General features: G+C 37.0%; 1 protein-coding gene across 1 annotated transcript in view; it reads left to right on the top strand.

Annotated features, from left to right (window-relative positions):
* The window catches only part of CTNNA2 (catenin alpha 2), a 350,732-nt gene extending 333,562 nt beyond the window's left edge, over positions 1 to 17,170 (top strand). The window contains exon 12 of the mRNA XM_029964516.1: positions 16,012 to 17,170. Coding sequence (XP_029820376.1) covers positions 16,012 to 16,299 — 288 coding nt within the window. The 3' untranslated portion in view covers positions 16,300 to 17,170. The remainder of the gene's footprint in view (positions 1 to 16,011) is intronic.
* The last annotated feature ends 9,620 nt before the right edge of the window (positions 17,171 to 26,790 follow it).

The raw sequence follows: 26,790 nt of genomic DNA, 5'->3' as shown, positions 1-26,790 counted from the left end.
TGGGGGGACACAAGCATAATTCCAGTTGTAGTCACTGGAATTTTACCTGCTTGCACTGGTGTGTATGTTTTTGTGCAGTTTGGCTGTACAAAACCACACATTAAACAGTGTCATTTGGATGTCTACGAACCAAATTCGTGCCCGATTTGATGTCAATTAGCGTTTAACGGGGACAGAGCTTTTTGTCCTCTCTTTTTCATCAAAAGATGCCAAAAATTACCCACTTTCTGAATCAGCAAACCCTTTAGGGCTTTGCAGGCTTAACCTGTGCTGTGGGAACAAGTGAGAGGAACCACCAGCCAGCGGGGTCACTCACCGTGGAGGAGTCCCTGTCTCCTTGGCCAAGCATAGCTCCTTCAGCACACGTTTCCCTCTCTCCTCACCTCTACGCTACGGCACAATATTTCTCTTGCTCTCTCTCTCACTATCTCTTTTCTGTATCTCTCGGAAATCAGACTGGAGTTCAGAGCACTTTCACTACCTTTTATGAGGTAGAGTGTGATGTCATAGATGGGGGCAGGGCTAGTCAACTTTCCACCCACCCACCCACCTGTGCTGAGGGAGCTACGCTTGAGACTGGAAGCGGTGACTCCTCAACGGTGAGTAACCTCCTGTCTCATCTATGTCTTTATAGATCTGGGGGTGGAGGGAAGAGACATGCCAAGGGGGGATTTTTTTTTGATAGCTTTTTTTTATTTTTTTTTTTAATTAGCCGTAGGACTCACAGAATTAATTGCATGTGTTGTCTTAGTCACCTGAGAAAAAGCATTTCCTTCCTATCCTGAAGTCCCAGAGTTTACATCATCTGCAAAGCAATGGTCACGTTTCTCTGCAGAGACAATCCATTTACTGATGGTTAAACTGATCTTCAGTGTTTAACTTGCCTTGCTAAAAGGCAGGCCCTGGTCCCCTTGAACTCAATTGCTAAACTTCCATTAACTTAATTACAGTATTTAATTACAGTGCTGGGCCATACTTTTTCTTAAGTTCTTTATGATGAAAGACAGGTGGTTTTATTTATATATTTAACATTACTAACTGTGGATAATAGCTGTTTATGTGGGACAGGATTTTTTTTTCCTGTATTCTTTGTTACTGTTTTTGTTTTATTTGCCCAGAATATTTAATGAAGCTGTGTATTGACAATAGGCCAATTATTTTATAGATGAAATAAAACTCAAAGATAAATTGCGATAGACTTAAAATTAAGCGGGAAACACCAGGAGATGTAACTGAGATTAACTTTTGAAATTATAAATCAAAGCATTTGATTATTTTTTTCTGTGATAAGAACTTGAGATGGGCAGGGATACTGCTAACTGAATTTCTCGGTGTTTTTCTTTTGTCACTACCTAAACATTACTATTTTCCTTTAAAGCATTGTCTTGTAACCTATGTCCCTTGGCCTCAAGTATTACTGCTTCACTGTTTTAATATCCCTCAGCATTTTAAAAAAGACAAGACGGACTACGAAGATTTTCCTTTCTTGTTCTGCCTCTTGGGTATCTATTAAAGCTGTCAAGATGTCAGAGCTCTCATACTAAAGGGCAGAAGAAGGATCATACGAAGATTTTGGCCCCTGGGGATTCTGCAAATCTTGCTGTTCTTGTTCATTTAAAGCTCTTTACCAGCTTTGTGTGGGGTCTTGTCATATCTCGGGGAGAGACACTAAAAGGCAGCAGCAGATTCTCCATAAATCAAAGACGAGGAGAGTGCAATCACATCCTTTTCTGCAGAGGTGGTCCATAGTTTGATTGATGAAGTACTTCTGTTTCCAGGTGACTAGGTGGCTTTGAGCAATTGGTTAAGGATGCAGACCATTCCATCTTCTGGTCAGTGGCACATATTGGGGATTGGTCTGTGGTGATGGATAGATATTCCTCCCTGATGACTCCGGGATGCTCTTTGTATCAATGCATAAGAGATCTGAATGAAATTCTGGGAGGATAAGAGTCTTGTTTACAAAGCCAGATACCAAAACTTTCACTAATGATTGTTTCCCTTCCTGTCAGAGAGAAAAATAAGGACAAAGAATATAAAAATGTCTCCCTGACAGGTGGTAACTTTTCTGGCTTTGAATAATGTGCACAAGGAGTTTTACTACTGTTTATTCCTGTAGTGAAATCTCCAAATCTTCCTTTGCCAAGCCACGAGCTTGTTAAGCAAATTTAGCTTCCCCAGCAAACTTTAATCCTTTCAGTAGGAAAGGAAAAGCAGGTTAGTCAGTCTCTAACGTTTCACTGGGAAAACTTTATGGGAATTGCTACTCTTAAAGATGATTTGAAGTTTGTTCTTTTCAGAAGCAAATGCTTGGAGGTAAAATTTAATTTAGAGCTTAAGCACATCCTTTGCTGATGAGTTTTGTCAAATTGTCTCAGCACGTAATTACTCTTGCATAATGCAGGAGACTTTAATTTTTGCACAGAATTGATAAAAGATAAGGACCAACTGCACAATGCCTCATCTCACTTCAGTGATACAAAACCATTTTGGTGGCATAGAGAGGGAAACTCTTTTTTAAAAGTGGTATTAGGATTGGGAAGAGGAAATCAAAATTGATGTTGTTCAATAATTATGATGAACGAGACATAGTGATCAAATCTTAGGGGATATTGTGGAACAGAGATGTCAGTGGATTACTTTAAATCCAGAGATATTTGCACTCTAAATTTATCTGTTAAGAAGAGCAAATTAGAGCTGTATAGCAGGGAGTTTGTAGAGGGAATGATATTCAAAATTACCTAAACTGTTGCAATAATTAACCTGGAATCTGTCTGTACCAATTCTAATAACAAATTTTTGTTCATGCAACCCCAGGATGTGAGTTTGCCTGAGTAACTTAACACCGGGAGGATAAATAGCCTAATTTTACATTTACTGAGCTAATTCCCCTGTTTAATTATTTTTCTGGCAGCTATGATTGAAAAAAATATTAAAATGTCTGAAGTGCACAGATTCCTACATTTTACAGCTTATGTTTAAATATGTATTTAGTCAATTACGATGTTTTTTAATATTATTTCCATGTACATAAATTAAAATACTTTAAGGCCTATATTTCAGCTGATTTTATTTAGTGTTTAATATGGAAACTTTTAGAGCAAATATCTGAGCAACTTTTTCCAATATATGCTAATTTAAGTGAATTAAATCTTCATAAATAAGTTGTTAGCAAAATGAAAATTACTTTCAGTTATGGTATTCTTAAAAAAATCATTTTGTATTTGCAAACACATTGTGTATAACTGTCTTGAAACAAAACCAGTAACTAGCATATTTATACCTATATATTTAAGGAAGTCAGTGCTTAAATTACAGATTTGTTCCTCGGTCATACTGGCAAAGGGGGAACAATAGTTTAATGATGTAACATCATCTATAGGGATCAAACAGTTTTTCAGTATGATTAAGGTGTCTATGTAAAATTCCCAAATTTTCTTTATTTCCCAGGGTGATTTCTCTTACAAGTTGAATTAAAACTTTGTGGGTTGGTTCTTACCTTCTTTTTCTATATGAGAAGTGAGGGAGAGCTGTGAAATGCTCCATCTGTTTCTAAACCATGTCAGCTGGCAGAGAGATGCTTATCACCCTGCCCTCTCTTACTGCAATTTTAGGCTGGTTTAACACCATTGACTCAAAGTGAATTACTGTGGATTTCATCTTGTTTCAGCCAAAGAAGTCACAGTGATAGTGCCCAGCATTCTAGAGGACTCTTCGTGTTGATTTAAATTGCAATCCTTTTAAACTTTGACCTCAACTCATTTGAATTGTCAACAAAAATGCTCAATCACACTCAAACTGTGTACAGTGGATGGAGGAAACCAGGGCTGCCTTCACACCCTGTTCTGATCCTGGTACAGTTGCACCTCAAAGACATGAAATGTGATTCTGTTCAGTCACAATCCTTTGGATTTTTATCAGTCCCACCACAGTGTTTCAAAGCAAACACATGGTGTACCCTCGTAGAACTGAAAACAGAAGGAAATATTGTCATTATTTCCTCTCTGCAAACAATACTGAGCTCAAGGCAGAAAAGATTATGGAATAATGATGATTTTCAGTCACTACATCCTCCTTTTTAAGACACCTAATTTTCAATACCAGCATTTCTCTGTCTTCTATTCTATATTCCAGTTTCTACTCTGGATGGCCAACTAAAAGTAAAAATTAAAACAAAAACAAACAACCCCAACAAACAAACAAAAACCAAACAATCAACCAAAAAACCCATAAACAAACCAGGAGAAAGACTTCACCCTAGTTAAGTGTGGTCTGAAAAAGATGGAAAAAGAAATCTTGCAGTAACAGTGGGAGGCAACCACCCTCAAGCTGTGCAAAAAGATGAGAGTAGATCTGTGGTGTAATGAAAACTAATTATTTTATTATTCAGAAAGTTTTTAATTGAATTATGAAGAAGTTTTTGCTCTCCATTGCTGTGGGAGAGTGATTCATGTAGTGAAGTGTAAACATCTGCATCTGAGAAGTTCACTCCAGACTTCCTTCATGTGGAACTCAAGGGCCATTTCTAGGGAGCAGATATTCTTGTTTCAGGTAGACACTGACAGCTGGTTAGGATAGTAGTATCTTCAAAAAAATACAGAGACATGGGTAGGTGAATTAAACCATGTGTTCAGGCAGGGAGAATCAGAGAGTTTAGCTTTGGGATTCTTTTGAGGGCATATATTGATACATAAGTGATGTCAGCTTTCTGTGAACTCCTAGAGAAAGGAAACTAATTTTTTCTGGACAGAAATATTTAAATTGTTTTCTGAGGAGCATTTATCTAAATAAAGTAACTGTCTTGGGGCTCCAATCTTATTAGTTTCTTTATGTTGGACAGATTGATATGTTTTGTAGTGTGTGTTTTTCCCCTATTTGAGGACCATAAGAGAAAATTAGGGCAAACAATCTAAAAAATATTCATTAGATTTGTTTGAATTCTTGGACTACTGGATGAAATCCAAGGACAGTTTTTTTGCAGATGTCGAGCATCTCTTCCCAGATTCACTGTACTGTCTTTAGGATTCTAATTCAAGGTAGGATCTATAAAAATCATTTAAAAGGTGAGATGCTCTGGCCCACTCAATAGAAAATGAACCTCTGAAAAACCTCAAGTACTCCATAGTTCCTGGTCTTCTCCGAGCATGAAAGGAGTGTGGAATCTTTTGGTCCAGCACCTGGAATTAAGTAGGATAAGTGCAGGGTAAGACTTCATTTATAGAAATTGAAACTCTGAAAACCTTGCCTAGGTCATGGAACACATCAAATCAATGGCCTTTATGAACAGCCCTATTTTTCCTGCCTTCATTCCTAGAGAAATTGTTCAACTGGAGACATCTGAAAAAATTCTTCTGGGGATCCAATGACACCTGCCATGAACAGTTCTTGGATCATTACTAATATTTAAAGACATTCAGTTTGAATTTTTGCAATGACAACTAAGTGCAGTCAAGTCTATAGATAATCATGACTAATGTACAATATTTAAGTAAGACCTTTATATGAAAAGAGCCCCTGAAAATGCTTTTTCATTTCAGCATTCTTCTAAATAACAGCCAAATGTATACCTTCATCTCCTTTACATAAATTCTGGATTAGAGGAAAGATTTGGAGATGTGGTTGAATTAATTTGGTTTTGTGGGGGGATGATTGTCCTGAGGTGAAAAGCACAGAAACCGTTTGTATTATTTGAAGCACTGAGGCTACAAGTACTTCTGTGTTGTTGCTCAAGAAAAATGCTATCTAAAGTACTGAATGCAAAGGAGTTGAGAAAGAGTCCAGGTAAATTAGGAATCCCTAACACAAGTATTTTCTGAAGAGAGTACTACAGGACTTAACCAACTTGAGTGAGCTACTAAAAAATTGTCAATAATTGGTGATATTTTTTTCCTTCCTTTCTACAGTTACTCAGTTTTTTCCCTTTGGATAAGGTCTTGTAGTGAAAATGAGATCCCAAACATCATCTCACAGCTCTCTTAGATACCTTTGCATGTATTTAGAAGAGAAGGCTCAAGGGAGATGTTGTTTACATCTATCAAAGAGGAGGGTCTTGAAGAACCAGATCCAGACTTGTTGGAGGTGCATAGTCATAGGGACAGGAAAAGGGACAACAAACAAGTTTTAACATGGGAAATACCAATTAGGTATAAGATAAAAGAGTTTTAACTCAAGGGTAGTGAAATTCAGGTTCAGGGTTGAGGTGTCTAGTCCAGAGATGTGGGAAAAACATATCCTTGGACATGCTTTGAATTTGAACAAAATCTGGAACAACCTCATCTAATTCAAGTTTTGAACAGGGCATTGAACTAGATGACCTCAAAAGGTTCTTTACATCCTAAATGGAAATTTGCATTATAAAACATGAGTAATAAAAATGAGCCTTTGGAATTCAGAGCAAGATTTTACTCATTCCAATTTGTTCTCAATTTGCTGTCATCTTTGCTTGTTCTTTCCTCAAGATGCAACAGCCTTTACAAATGTTTCTGTTTTATTCTGGCTTCATTTACTTGCAGTAATTCCATTAAATCTTACCCAGTTTGATGGTTTTCAGTGGCATTTAATGTTAGCTAAAGTTAAAAATGTAATGAACAAATGCATTTACAGATTGTATATTCCATAATTGACCAGGGAAAAAATTTGTTTTAGTAAGGATGAATGTTATTTGTTTAACCATTAATTGAGTTGGTTAAACAAGTAGAATAGTTTATTGTGAATAATTTATTTGGTATAAAATGATAGAATTTCCATTACAAATTATTTGCTGTATATGATTAAGCTAACTCTGTCAGTGCTGGGACTTTTATGAAAAACTGAAATAGGGCTCTCCCTTGAAGACTATTGTGGAGATTAGATTTTGGGTTTTTTTTTTTTTTTCATTTCATACTGTTTTAAAGTCCTGTAAAGTGCTCAGGGAATCAAACAGAGAAAGGAATGTTTTTACTGATTATACTGGAAGGACCCTCAACTCCAAGGAAGTGAAAGCCTTTTAGCACCTCAGAAGTGTTCATTATATCTTCAGTATCAAACCCTTTATCTGCTTCTACAAGAGATAAAATATACATGGACAACAGTGGGCAAACATTAGGAAGCAAGGAACAGTTGTCCTGGGACTGTCTTCCATCCTACAGGAGGATTTTGTTTTATTCATTCTGATCTGTTTAATGCATTGTTTCCAAGCCCTTTCCTGAGAAAAGCCTGTAGAGCAGCCATCCTCAAAATGTGTCTCTGTGCTGACCTGGGCAAGCATCACTTTAGAGATAAGAAGGTACCTGGAGGAGCAGATTTGCCTTAAAAAGTGGCAGATCCTCACAGCTGAAGATGGGGAGATAAACCACATACAGACACTTGTACAAATTTAAAAAGAATTTGGGCAAATAGCACAGTTCTCAGCATTGCAATCTGAAATCCTGCATTATGCTGCTTTTCTTTGTGTTTTCTTTGTGGCAAAATCGGGAGGAATAGCAGGAGATAACACATTCTTGTGTAAAGCATGTAGTGTTTCTGTGCTTTATTGATTTTTTTGTATCCAAAGTCTCCTACATTTTATCACTGAGTACAATTTCCAGCCAAGTAGACATGATTTGGACGCTTTTCAGGTAAGACTGTAAGAAAGACATGGGTTTTTTTCTTGTTATTATGCCTGCTCTCTAGATAAGGAACAAAAGATTTGCTTCTAAAACTCTGTTTGAAAGAGGACTAGATTATTTTGGGCTTTTAAAATTTATTCCTGTTCTCAAATTACAACCAAATCAGAACTCAAGTCAGGAGGAGGAAGATCAGTAGCACAGGCTAGCTAGATATCCTATATTTCCTTTTTCTTTAAATTTAACTGCAATTGAATATGAAAATGGATCTTTGTAGTGAGATGCTTTTGACAGTCCTGTCTGTGCTTTTCTTTCTGTGACCTCAGGGTGAGGCAATGTTGTATCTTGTGTAGACTTCTGGCGTGTGAATCCCTGTGTAAATTTGTGTAAATTGCTTTTTTATTGGATACGGAGCTTTGACAGACTTCCCACTCTAATTTTCTTCAGCAACCCTCCTGGCAATATCAAAAAATTTTAACTCTAGTTTGGGTTTTCCTCTCTGTCAAATAGAGTTTGGACTTTTTCTTTGTCATAGACATTTATCTTCTTGAATATTAGGTGGGAGCCTCTCTTTAGAACAGTCATACCAAATTCTGTTTCCTGTTAACATCCAAGAATTCAGATCAAACCATTCCATGGGGCAGAATGGTTTGAAAGTTGTGAGTTGTAAATGTGGTTGTACTAATTTTGCTTCAGTTTGTATTGGAACTGTGATGGCCCTTAAACAATCTTATTTTCTGTCTGTGATGTTCCATAGTAGGCAACATCCTCCAGACATCAGTTCTATGCAGAATGAGGCAGATTTGGAAGAAAAAACCCTGGAGCCATCATGGCAGAAAACTCATTCCCATGTTTCTCAGTTGTAGGTGGAGGTAGAAAGTGAAATGTGTAGTATAAACAACCATAGGAGTTCTGGCAAATCTGTGGGGTGAAATCTGTTTCCATCTACAAAACTCCTTTGTCTTCATTGACTGAGGATTTCTTCCTTGTCCTGTAGAATTGCTGAAGATGTTTTGGCATTCAAACTGATATCAAATATCCTAATTTAGTAACTGGAAGCTTTGAGACAGTGTTGTATCATGGAAAATACTGATAAAACAATTGAATTTTAAAAATTCAATGCTGTATATGATTGCTTGTCCTTACAGTGTTTCTGGGGTATGATATGAATTGTACTGGTTTGGCCTTTTTTTGCTCCTGTGAAATGGCAGATAATGAGCATAAAAAGAAAAATAACTGGTTCTGACAGATTTTTTATCATGGGTCAAAATATTTTTCCCCATTACATTCTGAAAGGAATGCAACAAGATATTTAATAAATATTAAATACTGAGAAAAAAGGCTACATTATATTTGGTAACTACAAGAAAAATTGTACTTTTTTCCTTTGTAGCAACAATATTGGAGAAGTAATTGATCAATTGAAAAAACATTTAATGAATAGAAAAAAAATAATATCTATCAAAAAATTGAAAATATGTTTTTCGTCTTTGGGACCCACCAGGCTGGAGACAAATCAGTAATAATTACAATTCACAAAAAGAATTGTGTAACATTAACTTTTAGGTGTTTCTAATTGTTTTTTTTTCCCCACCGTTTCAGTTGTTAAAATAGGAACTTCCATATTGAGTGTTCTTCTCAAAGCAAATGTATTGGGATATAATTTTGTCTTTTATACTTTTTGTTTTCAAATAGCCTGGAATAAGTAAAACAACTGTAGAAATGCTTCTCTGTTGTGTCTGTTTATGTTTTATTGGGAATGCCAGTATTGGGAGTATTTTTATATGCTTCTGTTTTTGCAAATTTGGCATAAAGCAGTTGCTAATGTGTTTTAAAATGACAATAGTCCATAGAAGACAGAAGATACCTGTAGTTCTTGCTGTACTCCCATGCTTTCTGTTGTCCTAGAGGATGACAACCTTTGTAAAATACAACCAAATGGGCTTGGGAATCCCTTGGGTTCCTTACCTGTAATTGAAAAAATGCAGATGATGATGGTTATTCAATGGATCAGCCACCTGTAAAACAGAACTATGCCCAGAATGAATTAAATATTCATCATCTATAAAGGACTAAGTTAATTGCAGTCAAATGTGAAAATAAATAGCTAAGTAAGGATAATACTGTTTTCTCTGGGTAGCTATGATCCATTCTTAACATCACTGTGACCACATTACATTCCAAATAATGACTTTTTTTTTAAAATAGAGATTTTGAAATATATAGGCTGGTTTTCTCACAATGGGCTGTACCTAGCAAAAGCCTTATGTGCATTTTCAAGTGACTGACTAAAATAGACCCTCAGCCATTGCACAGTAGTGCTGATAAATAGCAGATGTCTCCTACCAGAGGGATGAGAGCATCTGAATAGCAAACAGGCCATTCTTGCATTGGCTGTCACTAATACTGTCATGTTTTATGCATGGAACGTGCCACAGGAATGTAAGACATAAGTATTATGAATAAGATCTTTTTCTTACATACATCTTATGTACATAGGAATGGATTTACTATCAAGCACAGCTGAGAGGAAAATGTTCTGTTGCATAAGAATACAGTCTGAGAAAATTACGTTCCTGATTCCTAATTGCTTCATGCAAATTTATTTGGTCTGGAGACTGTTAACTGATTTCTGCTTTGTGGTAACAGCAACTGCACCTGGCCATGGAAGTGTGAACTTCCCTTGGAAAGCAGGAGAAGCAAGGAATTCACCAAGAACTCACAGGTAGCCTTGAGGACTTGGCAATGCCTCAGTTACCTTCTAAAGGCAGGCAAATCAAGTCTTAGCCAAGAGTATTTGAGCACTTACGGGTTCCTTTTCAACACGCTTAAATAAATGGCAATTGATCCTCGCAATCTGTGCAGAGTTAACCAGACTAAACTGCATTTATCAATGATTCCCAGTGCTAACTTTTTGCATTCATACATTTCAAGGTCAACGTGGGCTGTTTTTATCATCTAAGCTGTCTTCCTGCATAACTGATGCACAGGCTCCCTGAATTGATGTGCATTAAAAACGTCCAGTAGTTAATACATATTAAGCAAAACCATCCAATATTGATTTCACAATTTCAAGAAATAGAATCAATCTTTCATGAGTTCCTGTGATTAATTATTATCACTGCTACATAAAAAAATCAGCTAATTAATAACTAATATGACCTGCTTCACCTTTCAGCCATTATGTTTTGTTTTATCTCTGTCCAATCTATGGAAGTTGAAATATAATCAGCTTCCTGTTACCATGTACTTGCTGATTTTGATAAATTCATTTTTTAGTCATTCTCTTTATGATTGGAAAAAACAGAGCTGACTGAGTATTTCCCATAAAATATGTTTTTAGTTCTTGAGTTTATGTAAATTTTTTCCAGTTCCGCAACATTGTTCTTGCACTGGGAAGAGGACTCACTGTTCCATAACTGAATATGATAATTGAACCAATTTCATCAGCTCCTTCATTTTTGTATACTCAAGGAGTGATTACCTGGGATCCTACATGGAATAAATTTCCTTATTGTATAAGTAGATATCATCTGTTATGAAGTTGGCCAAAATAAAATCTACATTGTGACTTTTAGCAGCTAATTAGATATCAGTCGCTTGCCTTCTGTATGACTTGCCACTTTCCTAATTGTTATCTGAAAATTTCATCAAATAAGTGACCTTTTTCCCAATCTTTCAACAGAAATAGTAATACTGTGAAGCTGCCAAATGGTTTCTCCAAGAGCCCACTGAAAAAGTCACTGTTGAGCACTGATTTTTTTTTTTTTGTGTGTGTGTATGTTCTTTTGGAAGCAGCTGTTAGAGAATTTGGAATCATTCTGTGTTGTGCCTTGTTAGTTTTGTATCAACTGAGTTTTTAATCAGACTGTCATGTAGGACTAAGCAAAACGCCTTTCAAAGGTCCAATTATATCCACAGCATTATTTTAAGCAATTCAAAGTTTAATCATATCAAAGTGTGATGTAGGTTACTTTGAAAATATTTTAACCCACACAACCCTTTGGTTGCCATTTATTTCTTTCCTCTCGTTATTTATGGAGTCTGTCACAGACATTGAATTATCTTATTTGGGAGTTCTGTCAGCTGAACTGGCCTATAATTTCACAGGTCATTTTTTTTGCTCTGCTCAAATATTTCATGACTAGGAAGTATCTACAATTCTTTTGATGTCTTCTCCCACTTTTCAAGGTTTATTAAAATCAGCAATAATGATAGAGAAAATTCTTAAACAACCAGCTCTTTTAAAACTACCTGTATTATAACGTTGCTCACTGGAAATACATTTTTTTCCTCTATTTCCCTTACTTTTTGTGGATATTTGGGATTATAAATATGAAGATATCTCTGGAAGTTAGATTTACTCCTTTCTCAAAACTGAAGTATAATTCTTCCCCATTACAGTGATGGGACAATGCAGGGAGAAAATCTCTTTTCATTGCTGTACTCTTAAAAAGAAAAATTTCCAGTTTTATTCTCTCCCAATTCTTCAGCTATTTTGGTATTGTAATTGCTGGTTATTTTACTCAGATTATGTGTACATGTAAAAGAGGCAAAAAATCTTGATTGTCACAAGATTCTGGATAATTCTTCAAATAGTCCAGGAAAATTGCTGCAGAGCTTATCAGCAGCTCCAAAACTCCTCTAAATCGTAAGGATTTTTTTGGAGTGGGAAAAAAATCTGGAATTGTCTTCTTGGCAGATATGATCTTTTACTGTTCCAGAGTTCTACCCTTGCATTCCCTAATAGCACAGTTAGCTTGTAGCAAAAGCCTTTTTTTAAAATTGTTTTTTACTGAATGATTTGCACCTTCCCAGGGTAATGGACCCTGAAGGGAGGAGCCTACAGGAGAGATGGAGAGAAACTTCTTACAGGGGCCTGGAGTGACAGGACAAGGGGGAATGGCTTCAAACTCAAAATGAGCGGGTTTGGATTAGATATTAGGAAGAAATTCTTCCCTGTGAGGGTGGTGAGGCCCTGGCACAGGTTGCCCAGAGAAGCTGTGGCTGCCCCTGGATCCCTGGAAGTGTCCAAGGCCAGGCTAGACAGGCCTTGGAGCAACCTGGGCTAGTGGAAGGTGTCCCTGCCCATGGAAGGGGAGGGTGGAACAAGATGATCTTTAAGGTCCCTTCAACCAAGCCATTGCATGATTCTACAATTCCATGGCAGTTTTAACCTGGGTAAATTTTTTAGACTTGATGATCTTGGAGGTCTTTTCCAACCCCAGTGATTCTGTGATACTAAGTGCCCAGCTCCAGTGCAGTGATTCTTAAGTTATTTATGAATTTTGAATTTTCCTCAGCATTCACTGTTCTTAGAGTTTTATGGTCCAATAACCTAAATTTATCTCTTATGTTGAAGAGGGCTTTTTTTCCCTATAAGGGGGCAAACATATTTTTAAAGGGGTCTAAGTTGCAGAACACTATTATTTTGTGTATCAAGTCAAAGGCTCTGTTAGCTGTTAGGACCAACAGCTAACATAATTATGGATATAACGATGATTATATCCATAATTCTCTGGGCACTGCTAGGGAGTGAAGGTTGCCTTCTGTGCAGTGCAATAATTTCCTAGTGGTACTTTTATTCGAAATGTTAATTTTCCTTCCTATGTTTTTTATTATTAACATTATCCTTTTGGAAAAGTGCCTATATTTCTTTGCCCAGATTTTGTGAGAAATTAATGCACTAAGGGCTTGATTCACTGCTGCCTCATTCCAGCTTTATGCCAGTGTAGCTCTGCTGATAGCAAAGCACAGCTTAAAGCTGGAGAAACACTGGAGTGGTGGAGTAAGATCTAAATGTTAATTGGAATGATGTTCATTCAGTTTAATTCTTCTTTACTGAGCCATGAGACAAGCAAGGAGCTGGAGGCATGAGAAAATCACTAGAAGTGCTTAGGTGGCCAAATTGGATGCATGGGATGGCTAACAGCAGATTTTGGAGAACAATCATGGCCTATTTCTATGATGAGGGTTTTATGTCTCTTTTCTGATTCCAAGACTTGAAAGCGTTTTACAATATAAATGGATATTAAGGTCAAAGACTAAGTATCTATATCTTAAAATGTGATTAATAATGGTGAAAACAGGGAGCTTTTATCTACTATAACAGCAGATTGAAACTAAAGGTGATTAAAATGGTATCAAAATAATGTGGTTTCCTAATAGGTGCCATTGCAGTCTGCATCTGATCTTGAAGAAGGACAAGCTTCTGCTCACTCTTATCAATATAGTTCATAAAATTGCTAATGTGTTCAAAGATGTTGATTGAACCCTATGTATAGGTTTCAGCATCTAATTTGTGTGGACCCTCATTTTAAAATGCTTCCTTTAATCATTCTGTTCCCTAATGCATGTGAAGCAGCCACCAGAATACTTTTCACGATGGAAAATGTGAAGCTACTGGAAACCTTCAACAACTAAAATTCATTCAGGAATGTGCAATATGGGCTCAGTCCAGGCGGTTTATTCACACTGATGATGAAGTAAATACTATTTGATGGTATCACTTTATATTCAATATCAATTCACCAGTGTTTCAGAAAGAATCATTTAACAATGAATAATGCTTGATTGTAGATCTCTGCAGTAAATTAGAATATCCTAATTTAATAAAGTATGATCTGTTATTTGCCAGCAAACATACAGATTGCCTTATAAATCATACAGTAAATAACACTGTACTGCATTTTATTTCATTACTCCCTCTTGAACAGTCATGTTTCTGCCATGTAATGTAGTTTTCCATCTTTTAACTTGGTTTCTTTTGCTAACAGAAATACAGATTAGTCCTGAGGAAAAATATTTACTAAGGGCAGGCAATTAACTGTGTCTTTCAGGAAATGGCACCGAGGATGTGGATATCATTAAAATACTTTTTTTATTTTTCACCTCACTGTATGTAGCTATTTATGTATTTAATGAATCATAATGGGGAAATAAAAAAGAACAGGTAAGTATAGAATAATGTGGTTCCAGACACAGGCTTTCTGTAGGGTCTGTTCCTGTTCCCATCAGTCACTAACTCTTCAGAAGGGGATTTCTCCTGAACTCTTCTGTTAATGATTCAAAATATTTGAGGTGAAGTACAGTATGTTTTTTGTTGTTTCCTTATGACTGTTTATCCTGCTTACCTTGCTTGACATCTATGTTACAGAATCATATGCTCCCGAAGAGGGACCACGAAAAGTTTGGAGAGACACAGGCCATTTACACTTACTAAAAATAGCTAAAAACTTACTGAACATTTGGGGTGGAATTAAAGAGCTAAAATAATATTACATGCAAAATAATTCCTACAGTCTGGGAAAGACTTACAAATAATCAAAGCAGTTTCCATGGTATAACTGAAAGGTCTATAACTGGTATGTTATGGTATATAACTGAAAGGCTTTACCACAAAAAAGTGTATCCTACTCTTTCAGTATTTTAGGAAAGGCATAATTGAACATCATAAGTAGTAACCTGGGTTGCTACAGTAATATACAGAGCATATTTTTAGGACCTACTACTTTGAGGACATCCACTTGGATTTGGCAAGTACCTAATTCACGTTGTGGGACGTTGAGACGTTGCCTTGGAAGTCCCATTAAGTGCTTAAAATCCTCTTGAAAATGTTGGCCAGGGGTATGTACTTCATTTCAGTGTATGATGGAAGCTGCCTGACTGGAAGTCCCGGTGTTTTGAAGTCCAACAAAGTTCTTAAGGGCTCTTACATCCCGAGGACCCGGGAACCTCAGGCAGACTCGTGCATGGGAGGAGTACAAAGGTATAAGTACAAAAAGCCTGGTAATCATAAAGTGACATTCCTTGTCACCAGAAGTAACTCACATGTTACAGGAGCTGCAAAAACCTGTGGTTAACTGTTTCATCTTTTTGTTTCTGTAGGGGTTTCAGAACCTCCTTTCATCTTTTCAGATGGGATTCTCTAACAAGCTCAGCACTGGCTTCGCACTATTCCCATAGACATCACTGGGAGGGTTATCCTGGGCTTAATAGGAATAATTAGAACAAACTAGAACACTTGGGAAAAATCCCTGTTGACCTGTTTTGAGGTTTCTGACATGTAACTGTAAATTTTTAAGGGTTTTAAGTGAGAAGTAAAATTTTTTTTGTGAAAAAAAAGGCAACTTCTTCAACCACAGAAAAAGAATCAACAACAAGAAAAAAAACCAGTGCAAGTTTTTTCCTTTGAATTATCAAAAAAATGTAATGTGAGGTACCATAGTCTTACCTTTACTATTCAGTGCATGTTGTGTTGGGTACAAAAAGCTAATCCTGAGGGAGAGTATTTGTTTCATCTCTAATAAGACCTGGGAGGATCCAGACTTCAGTCAGGAAATGGTCCAGTGATCCAGTCGTGGCATAACCTTGCTGTATTTCACTTTGGAGTAACCTTGCCATATTTCATTTTCTTTTCTGTTTGTAGCTGGACAGTGCCACTTCCCTCATCCAGGCAGCTAAAAATCTGATGAACGCTGTGGTCCTTACAGTGAAAGCATCTTATGTGGCTTCTACTAAATATCAGAAGGTCTATGGTACTGCTGCAGTGAACTCACCAGTTGTGTCTTGGAAGATGAAGGCCCCTGAGAAGAAACCTCTAGTAAAGAGAGAAAAACCAGAAGAATATCAGACAAGAGTGAGAAGAGGGTCCCAGAAGAAACATATTTCCCCTGTACAGGCCTTAAGTGAATTTAAAGCTATGGATTCATTCTAAACCACTAAGCTTTACCAGGAGGGTTTTATATTCTTTTTGTATGCATACCTGCCGACTTGTGTGCGTCTGGCATGGGGTGGGGGGAAGCAGGGACAATTTGCATGCGACCTGAGACTCTATTCATAAAGTTACTAAACTCCTGCAATGCCAAAATTTAGGGCGTTGCCCTCTGATGTTAAATGGACTTACTCCAAGCTTCCTTTTTAAAGTAAACTATAGCATTGAATTGGCCAAAGAATTTGCATCACGGGGGTACATGTGGGTTAAATAAAAAATTCAAGTCTAAACCCCGAAATCTTTAATGCATGCAAGAAACATTAGGTTGGCAGGTATATTAAGTGAAAAAAAAAAATGGAATTGTAATGGTAGACCATAAAGCTTGTATTGCTTCTGTTGCAGTGCAAAAATGTACTAGCCAATATGCTTCAATGTGTGGCCCAATAATTAAATGATATAACTTTTAAGTCATCTTCATTATAGTATGTGAATTTTTAAAACAGATTCAAACTAATTCATCTTAAAAATGCTTCTTTTAAACCAGATTTTGTTCTTTATATTCTAGTAGTGTTATGATTGCTCACATTTCGATTAATCCCATTAATATGACCAGAGGTTTACTTTTACCAATTGAATTCCTTATGGTGGAGTATGAAGCACAATATGGTGATTGACATTGCCTTTTATATCATGATTATTATTCTGATTATTATAATATTAGTAATAGAAGACCTGGTGGTGGAATGTTTAGAGACACGGAAACTGACAGTGTGAGAATTTAGAGGCAAATATGTAGGTGTAGCTTGGATTACAGGTATCTGACATACCATTGTAACCACTAACTCAATAAACTCATTTAACCTTGGAATCCTCATTGTGGCTCGTCTCCTTTAATGCACAGATGTCTCCTGCAGCACATTTGATGGATGCAGTGATTAATTTGCCTCGTGCTTCCTTTTTTTTTCTCTTTTTTTTTTTTTTTATTTTTTTTTTTTTTTTTTTTGTGAATGTTCTCATTTTTTTTACAACCGGAGTAAGCCAGCCATAGTCGGTGGGTCAAAACCTAAGTTTAAATCAGAGACAGATTCAAGCCTTGATACATATGAGACAGATGTGTGATGTGGGATGAAATTATTTGTTTTAATAGAACACCTCAGAACCAGCATAAAGATAGTTCAGTTTATTAAGCTTGTAAGGTTGGCACTCTAGACCCTTGGAAATCATCTACTGTGCCCCAGTTTATAGACCTGTATAAAGTCCATTGTGCAAAGATCTAATTCTATTCCCTTTTAACACCAACAGTTGGTTAAATACAGACATTATATTATTGTTTTTAAAAAAAAATCTTTGTATATATAAAAGAAAAACCACGAGCATCTAATTATTTTTCTTATAATAAAATGCTAACAACTTAAGGGAACATTCATGACCTCACGAGGGGTTTGAAACACTGTGATAAACCATGAGTAACCCCTGCAGAGTTTTTTAGGGATTTTTTGGGTGCTTGTCTCAGATACGCTGATTATTGCCCAGAATAGCAAAGTACCAAATTTTGTTCCATTGCCCTCCTACACAGTCTATGTAAAGAAACGCACTCTCTGGGGCCTTTTAGGAAATTACTATTTTTGCTTTGTTTAGTTGCACTGTGGGATAAAAGCGGTTCCCCAGTCAGAACTGGAGAGTGTAGACATGACCCAAATATGTTAGAAGATGTGGGGAAGTCCTTGAAGAGCTTTCCTTATATTGCCCTGTAGTTTGACATAGACTGACATTACTTGAGGTACCAAGAAACTCCCTAGAAGCAACTGGGATCTCTACAAATGAAATGACAGAGATGAAAGACAGATTTTAAAGAAAAAAAAAATAGTAAATTACAGACAAAGACATCCCAATGTGCTGCATGAAAAAAAAGAAAATAGGAAATTTGCTGCAAGTAAAACTAATAACACTTCTTCATAAGGGTTTTGCTCTAATATTGTGATGGATAAATTGAATGGTTTCTTTAAAATGATATTGTTGCTATAAAAGGCATCTCAACCTCAGAAATGTTTAGAGGAAAGCATGTAGACAAATGCCACCTTATGAACATGTAGAGTTTCCACTGATTAAGGCTGAGAAAGACTGTAACTGAAGGAATCCTTTATCAGTCAGTCAAAAGACTGTCTGCAAAATGCTGAGGAAAAATAGTGCATGAAGGTAAAATCCAGAACGATATTGGGCAACTTAGTTTGCGTGAATTAGAGTCCTACTTTAGGGAAGGATTATTTGCTTTTTGAAAGGGCGGTAACATAAAATTTAGTGCTAGTACGTGAAAAATAATGCACCTGAAACCAAGAACAAAAAAACCAATGAGAACATACCAGTTCAGTGCTCAGCTCATGCAGTAAAGCCAACAAGATGTTAAGAGTGATGAGGTTTGATAGAGAGAGAGAGGAAAATATTGGGTGATACTGTGTTTGAGTAGTTCATGAAGTTTTTATCAACTCACTTGAAACAAGTGTTGGTGTAGGATGGAAAAGTACATGGAAATGAAAACATGACAAAGTCTGGATTTGCTTTCATGTAAGGAGAGACTAAATGAGGTGAGTGTATTCAGTTTTGAACTAGATGATCTTTAAGGTCCCTTCCTACCCAAACCATTCCGTGGTTCTATGAAATTACCAAATAAGCAAAAAGTAATCACTGGTCCTTATAACTCAAAAATTCAGGTTGACACAGTGAACTATCAAACAGCAAGTCCAATATTAAAAAAAATATTTTTCTTCTTAAAATAAGTAAATCATGGAATTCATTTTCACAATGACATGGTCGCCACAATGATAATTCCATTAACTACACCCACCAAGAATTCATCCAACAGACTTTCAGTCCTGAAATCTTGCAGATCTTTTAGAATCTAGAAGACATTTAAGTGCAATATGAAGTGTAGGCATAAACAACGTTGTGTGGGTGTTGGAAATGCTCTCTACAGCCAGTCCTCCATTGGAGTCAGGGAGCTCTGATCATCAGCTGGACCTCCAGCACCTTCACTCAGAAAGCTGCACTTTTCTTGTGACTGTCAGTTTAGTTCACAACCAAAATTTATGGGTATCATATATATTGCTGTGTACCTGCAGCCTTGAAAATGTTCTCTTCAAGTTGTACCTACAATGCAAGAGAAGAAGTTACATGTGCACATGCTTCTTGATGACAGAATTTAGTTATTTTTAAATAATTAGGTGCTTCCAGCAAATAAATATGCAGCAAATGACTGTTTTGAAGATCAAAATGAAGGTCAGAGAGGCCTCCCTGAACTAGGGACAGTTTCTAGTGTGGTCTTAAATGCTGTAGTCACTCTTCTTTTTATTCATATGCCAGGAATTCTTTCTTTTCTGTGAGAAATTAGATGCCCAAGTTACTGAAGTTCCAGAAATGCCTATATCATTTGACCTGTGGCCATAAGGGGAAGGATAGAGAAAAGGGTTTGGCTTACTTCCCATCTTAATAAAATATGGGAAAATGGCTATGAAAATATTCCAGTTTATAATACCGTTCTTCAGCAAGAACAGGAGCTGCTTCCTGAATTAAGAAGTCAAGGAAAACAGAAGGTCTGATAGCTTTAGGTAGCTTTCAAAATAATTTTTCCGAAGATTATTTTTTTCCTTGTTGGTTTATTTATTAAATTCAGAATCTGAAATTGAAGAGTTGAAACAGCTGAATATGTATTTTTGGTCAACAAGCCAGTAGTCGAGGAACTACTGAACAAGACATATTACTACAGAGGAACAGAGGTTTTGGATGAGGCAAAGAAATGAAAGCTGAGTGTAATAAAATAACAATATATTTCTCAGATGTAGCGGTTTTTTATCCTCAATCCCCAGTGATCTCAATTACATCATTAAACTTATACATGAGTTTAAATGCCTGGCTCCAAATAAATGATAGTTTTCAAATGTTTAAAGTTGAACAAATGCTTTGATAATACGGAAGCAGGGAATACAGCTCTACAGAGATTCACTTTGATCCAGTATTTTCCTGCTACAGTGCCCTCAGCGTGTAAAATACCAGTCAATAGCTCAGTTCTTCTTTTAAAAAGAGGTGAACCTAGGTGGGAAACAATCTCATAAAAATAAAAATACTGGGGGGATATTTTTATATCTAACACTTTGTTTTGTAACTCCACATGAAAGCTGGCCAAAGCAGGTTTCCAGTGTCTCTGGGAAACTCGAGTTTAATGCAGAGGATGTACATTTAAAGGCTTCAAAATGACATTTCTGCATATAAAAATGTAGATTTTAATGGGATTTTCAAGCAAAAACTGAGTAGTAGGTTTGTTTTTTTTTTAAATGAACCCATTGGTATGAATCTAAATTAAAGGCTTACAATGGAAATAAGGCAATGTATCTCCTTTCACTCTTTGTATAAACATGCTGCCAAACAACCTTTTAGACCAGATTTGGTGGTTCAGTTATTTTGTAAGACAATGAATACATGTGTGGAGGAAAAAAAGAAGCTGGAATAGATTAAAAGGATACTTTTCATGATTGGAACCTTATGAGTAGTTTGTCCAGAGGTGAAAGGTCATGTCTGAAGCTGTATCCAAAGGCAGGCCCATTATCCCATGTCTTCTTTGCACAGAACTCAAGCATCTATTTGGAAGTTAAGCACACACCCAGTTTGCTGCTGAGTTGCACCTGCAGGGAGCAGGAATATCAAGAATTTTTCTGTTTTCTCACTGAATGACCAAGTGCATCCTCAGGCAAGGGTTCACACATTTCTCCTGCTTTAGATATTTTTCCCTTTATGACTCAGTTAACACCAAGTTATGGAGAACTTGACAGCTTGATAAAAGCTGTGGGAAGTAGAAATGTATTTTCGTGCTCTAGTTATACCTTTAAAGGAATAAATATTTAATTGCTTGAGAAATGTTTCTTTCTTTTGATATTGCAAGGTGAGATGTCATAGGTGAGTAGCTCTTACCCAATATTATCCTCTCCCTTTGGGTGAAATTTCAAAGTTCCAGTGTTGTTTGGTAACTCCTGCATAATAATGGCCTTGAAAAGCGCTGAATCATTGCAGAATGTGAAATGTTTATACTTACCTGCTTTATCCCAGTTCACTAAAAATTAAACACAAGGAAGAAAGAGAAATAGCGTTTCCAAAGCCTCTTAGACTATTCAGAGGTAACGACTTTGCTAGAAGGATGTGTTTGATCCATTATTTTCCTGAAATATTTCATACAGAAATTATTAAAAAAAGGTTCTTTGGCTTGCATTTCCAAGAGGTCACATTAAGTTATCTTAATGGCTCTATCTCCTCACTGAACCATCGGTTTGGCTGCTAACAGGAGGATAAATGGAAACAAAAATCCATTTTTGAATCCTAATTTCTCATGAACTATTTGATTATTTTTCTTTAAGTGTGTCCATTTGTAATTATGTGTGCTTCATGTGTGCCTGCATGCATACAAAAAAATTTCCAGGAGACACAGAGATGGCCAAAAATCTACCATGCACCAACCTCCTCCCCAGGAAGCAAGTGTTGCCTTTATTTAGGTGGAATATCACAGGGATGTCACAAGACCTTCTGAATGTGCTGTCCTGAGTTTTTTCAGATCTCTGAAGATCCCAGTGCCTGAATTTTCAAATATATAAATATACATATTGATGTTTATGTGCACATATATGTGGGGCCCCTCAATAGGGGCTCACAATTCACAAGAAAGACACTGAGGGGCTGGAGTGAGTCCAGGGAAGGGAATGGAGCTGGGGAAGGGTCTGGAGCACCGGGAGCAGCTGAGGGAGTTGGGGAGGGGCTCAACCTCGAGAAAAGGAGGCTCAGGGGGGACCTTCTGGCTCTGCAACTCCCTGACAGGAGGGGGGAGCCAGGTGGGGGTCAGGCTCTGCTCCAGGGACAGGATGAGGCAAAACAGGCTCAAGTTGCACCAGGTGAGGTTTAAATCGGATATTGGGAAAATTTCTTCACAGAAAGGGTTGTCAGGCATTGGAACAGGCTGTCCAGGGCAGTGGTGGATTCACCATCCCTGCAAGTGTTCAAAAAACGTGTAGATGCAACCACTGGGGACGTGGCCTTGGCAGTGTGGGGTTATTGGTTGGACTCAATGATCTTAGAGGGCTTTTCCAACCTTAATATTTCTATGATTATATATACATATATATATGAATCCAGATATATATCTAGGGGTTTGGTTGGTTTTTTGTGGGTTTTTTTTTTTGGTTGGTTTCTGTTTGAGTTTTCTTTGTGTGTGTGGAAGTCCAGCCTGGCTCACTTAAAACCACAGGTTCCTTATTTTCATTACCTTGCCAGCAGCGTTGCTGCCCAGCATCACTCAGTGTTACACAGCCCCATGTCTGGGACCTGCAGGAGCTCGCAGAGACCTTGCTTGGTGTCATGTACAATTTTCATTATTAATTAGGCCCTGGTCTACAACTGAGACCATAAGGAAGATCCATTATTTGGTCCATAATTGTGGAATAAATTAAGATCACCAGACTTTGTCACAGAGGTGTGTGAAGCCTGCGTGCACCTCGGGTTCATTTGTTCCTTAAGACAGTGCTGTAAATCTGCAGCGTGCACAGATAAGGGCTCAGAAAAATCTCAGTGGTGTTTCAGTGAGTCATTTATTTGCCCTGTGAAGGACAGCTCCTCCAGCTTTCCCTGGTGCCCTGATCTCAGCTGATTTGGGTTCTCACACAAGTGTGCATGTTTGGGGACATGGGGGGACATTTATGATCTCTCTTCACTGGCAATGGTATCTCAAAAATCACAGTAGGTGGATCTCACACTGTGGGAGATCCCTGTCCCTGGGAGCAGTTTAAAAGTTTATTTTTGTGTGGATTAGTGGAAGCATTCCCTGCCTGAGGTGGTAGGGTGTGCTGCAGGTATCTTGCACATCAGCTGTATTGTACATTGAACATTAGTCACCATTCCACAGGAAGAGATTTTAGCTTTTCTCACTGTGTGCACCTTCAAGTGCTTCTATTGCTCATAGAAATAATCTTTGTTTTTCCTTTACCTATAACAGTAATTTATCAAATGATTAAGTGGAGAAAAAACCAATTTGCATCTCAGCTCATATTTTGCATGGGCACAATATGAAAGAAATACCTATGGGAAGGGGAAGGAGTGATATAAGTCCATAAATCGTAATTATTTTCTGGAGTCATAAAATCTGTATTGGATAAGATTTTGCAGGTTGCTTTTCTCTTTCTTTATTTCTTTATAATTTTCGACCCTGCTTTGACTGTTCCATTTATACCTATTCTTTCTTTCTTATGGGTAAACTTTAATCACTTCAACCTGAAAAAGCTAGGAACAGCATGATCAGTGGAGAGTCTCATGACTGAATGGGACCTGAATGACCATTTCATCTGTCAGAATTCTGGGGCTGGTATTTGATTTTTGCATAAATCAATCCTTATTAAAAAATTCTTTACTTTTAAAAGAGTCCTGAAAATGGGGTTTACAGTCCATATCTCTCTGACAGCATTTGTGTGAAAGCCATTACACTTTGTACCTCGAACATTTTCAAATTAGTATCTTTGGGAGGAGGAGGAGAAAAAGCATTTTGCAGTGGCGTCTCTGAAAAGACACTCTGGAATGAAGCCTAAAAAACAAATCCTGAAATAAAATAGGACACGGTCAGTATAGTAATCTTGAAGATCTATGCCTAATTCCTTGGAAATAAGTGAAGAAATAAGTTAAAATAAACTTTAGAGAAGAATTTATTTGAATGCAGATTATTTGATGTTAAATTTTAAAGAGATGTCAAGGTGTACGGAGCTTTTATCATTTAAATTTTAATAGAGTCAAAAAGAATGTAGGAAAGACGAGGTTTTAATCAACCTTCAGTGTCTCTCTCCACGCCTTTTCATCATCCTAAGGAGTTTTCACGGTGATATTACAGTCAGATGAGCACATTGTGCTTACCCAGGCTGATGCAGTGTTCCCCATCCTAGTCTGTGTAAATATACTCTGTCTATTAAAGAAGAAAAAAAAAGGGAAAAAAAAAAAAGAAAAAAAAAGTCTGCAAAGGTTTTATATAAAATCTCATACTAGAAGAGACTTAAACCTTTGGCTGCTGTGTCCCCTGAATGAGAATGGAGACTCTCACTGAACACCCATAACCAGGTTGATGGTAAGAAAAACAAAACTGAGTTAGTCTAAGTCTACACCCACACAGATACTCACACGTAAACCAGTAATCTATGTTAATTTGTTAAACATATTTCATCAGTAAAAATATTTTTTGTACTGTTGTGGGTTGGATTTTCAGACATAAATTGTTACTGCATCCAACTTTATCACCATCAATTTCCTCAGCTAACTTTTATTTATTTTGTGTGATTTCTAACAATCTTTAAAAAAAAAATCTGCTTTTTTTTCCAGTAAAGTACAAGTCAATTGAAACCACTCAAAAAGATTAAAATAGGAAAAAACCAAAATAAAACCAAAAAACCACCCTGATCAATATTTCGTTGTCTCTGGATTCTTCCAGATATCAAATCTACCCATATTATACCATAAACCAAATATACAACTGTAATTTACCTCCTTAAAGGGTTACACTCTGTGGTCACCATTTTTCACAATGGAACCATGTTATATTTTCCAGATACAAATTTTATGGATTATGGGAAATTTTCAAGTCTAAATCTGAAATTAGGTGGTAAACTGACTGTATGGATAAAGATTGCTGCTTTAGGGATTGTATTGGCCAGGCTGAATCTAGGTGAATAAATAAATTAGATTGAGACAAGTTGCCCTGACTCGTGTCCCCACATTATCTAGTTGTGCAAAAATAGTCACAAGGAACTTTAAAGTTTTTTCCCCCAGACCCTGAAAGATAAAGCAGAAGCTGCTTTTAGGTTCAAATATAACTGTAAAAGACTAATATTTGTCTCCATTTCAGAAACCACTGCCTTGATTTAATGGAGATGTGAAGAAATGTGAAGAAAAATTAAATTCTTCCATTTTTATTTTTCTTAATCTCCTTCTCAAATGCTTTTCAGACTTAGGAAAAAGGGGAAAAAAAATACTAGGGCAACTACAAAGACTGGTTTTACTCCCAGAAAAAGTCTGACTGAGAATATGGTTTGTTAATTGACCTTATAATTGACCTGTGGAGCATCATGTGCTGGGCAGACTAAGTTGTCTCCTGATAATGCCCTTCTCATCAAGGCTTATTGCTTTAGTGCAGCTCATTAGGAAATGAGGAGATAAATTAAACTTGAAAGGAGAAATGGAAATGCTGGAGTTGATGTGGGAATGTCAGAGTATCCTGCATGCTGCAGAGGGCAAGCTGACCTTTGCTTCCCCATGCCTTGGCTAAGAGATGCATTTATTTAGGAGTTACGCCTCCCATTAAATTTAATTGCTTCCCCTGGTAAAAGCTGTTTGGCTGAATGTAAAGTGGTTCCTCTCTGAGAAGATGTGGTCACACTGGTGAGGGAGAGATTCCCACTAAACCATTTGGTTTGGGGGCTCAAAGGTGATGGTGGGGCTTCAGAGGCTCGTAGTGAGACTGTCAGACAGAGCCGAGAAGCAGAATATATCCCTGGTGCTACCTGTGGTGGGTAACCTGCATTCACAGCACTTCTACAGGAAAAAAATGAGATACCAGAACTCACTGAAAAGCACATTGCATTTATTATTGATGAAGTATTTTGGATTGCAGAGAAGTTTTATTTTTCCTTTCAGGATTGGGGTTTCTTACTGAGGGATTCTTTTCTACATTGCTAATTCAATCATATAGAACACCTTGCTTTTAATGTTTTGCTTTCAGATTCTTCTCACTCCTCCCGAAGCCATGGGATTTTAGGTTTGCATTAAAGCTATTGAAGGCTCTGTTCTTGCTGAAAGAAATACTTGATTACTGATGATTTTTTGGGTTTAAAACTCTCTAGCTGTGTCTCAATTATAGCCACATGACTTTTTTTTTTCCTCCTCCCTTTTCAGGAGGGAGCATCATTATTTACATTAACCTAATTGGGTGGGCATCTTACAATTCCCCACTGCAATAGCATTAGAAAGCTTTTTCAGCAGCCTGTGATGGAGGAAATGTTGTCAAACAGCTTTATCCTTTATCCCACATTTCTGCAAGAGAAAGCTTGGACCAAGTGTATCTACAGCACAAAAATTTCAATGGTTTCAAAATTCTCTTGGATCTTCATCTTACACTATTCATATGGGTCCAGGCCTGATTTCTCTGTGTTGTTTGGGTTTTTTCCAAGATGGTATCTATTTTGTGCCACAGAACATGACTTGGAGATAACCAAACTGGCTGTGCCAGAACTGCATCTGAAAACAGAAGTAGTATAACTGCACCACAGCCATATTCTATGCAAGTAAAACCCTGATAAGCAGTATTTTGCAATGGCTGAAAAAAAGCCCAAGATATGCAGGGTTTCAACATAGAAAAGTTATGACTTTCCTTTACAGTAATCATTTACAAGGAGATTAAAATAACTGTAAAAGTCAAGATTCATTAGAACA

The sequence above is a fragment of the Manacus vitellinus genome, unplaced genomic scaffold, assembly GCF_001715985.3.
Source record: "Manacus vitellinus isolate BGI_N305 unplaced genomic scaffold, ASM171598v3 scaffold_109_pilon, whole genome shotgun sequence".
Taxonomy (NCBI): Eukaryota; Metazoa; Chordata; class Aves; order Passeriformes; family Pipridae; genus Manacus; species Manacus vitellinus.
Note: the sequence above shows the minus strand (reverse complement) of the source record. Positions and strands in the feature narration are given on the sequence as shown.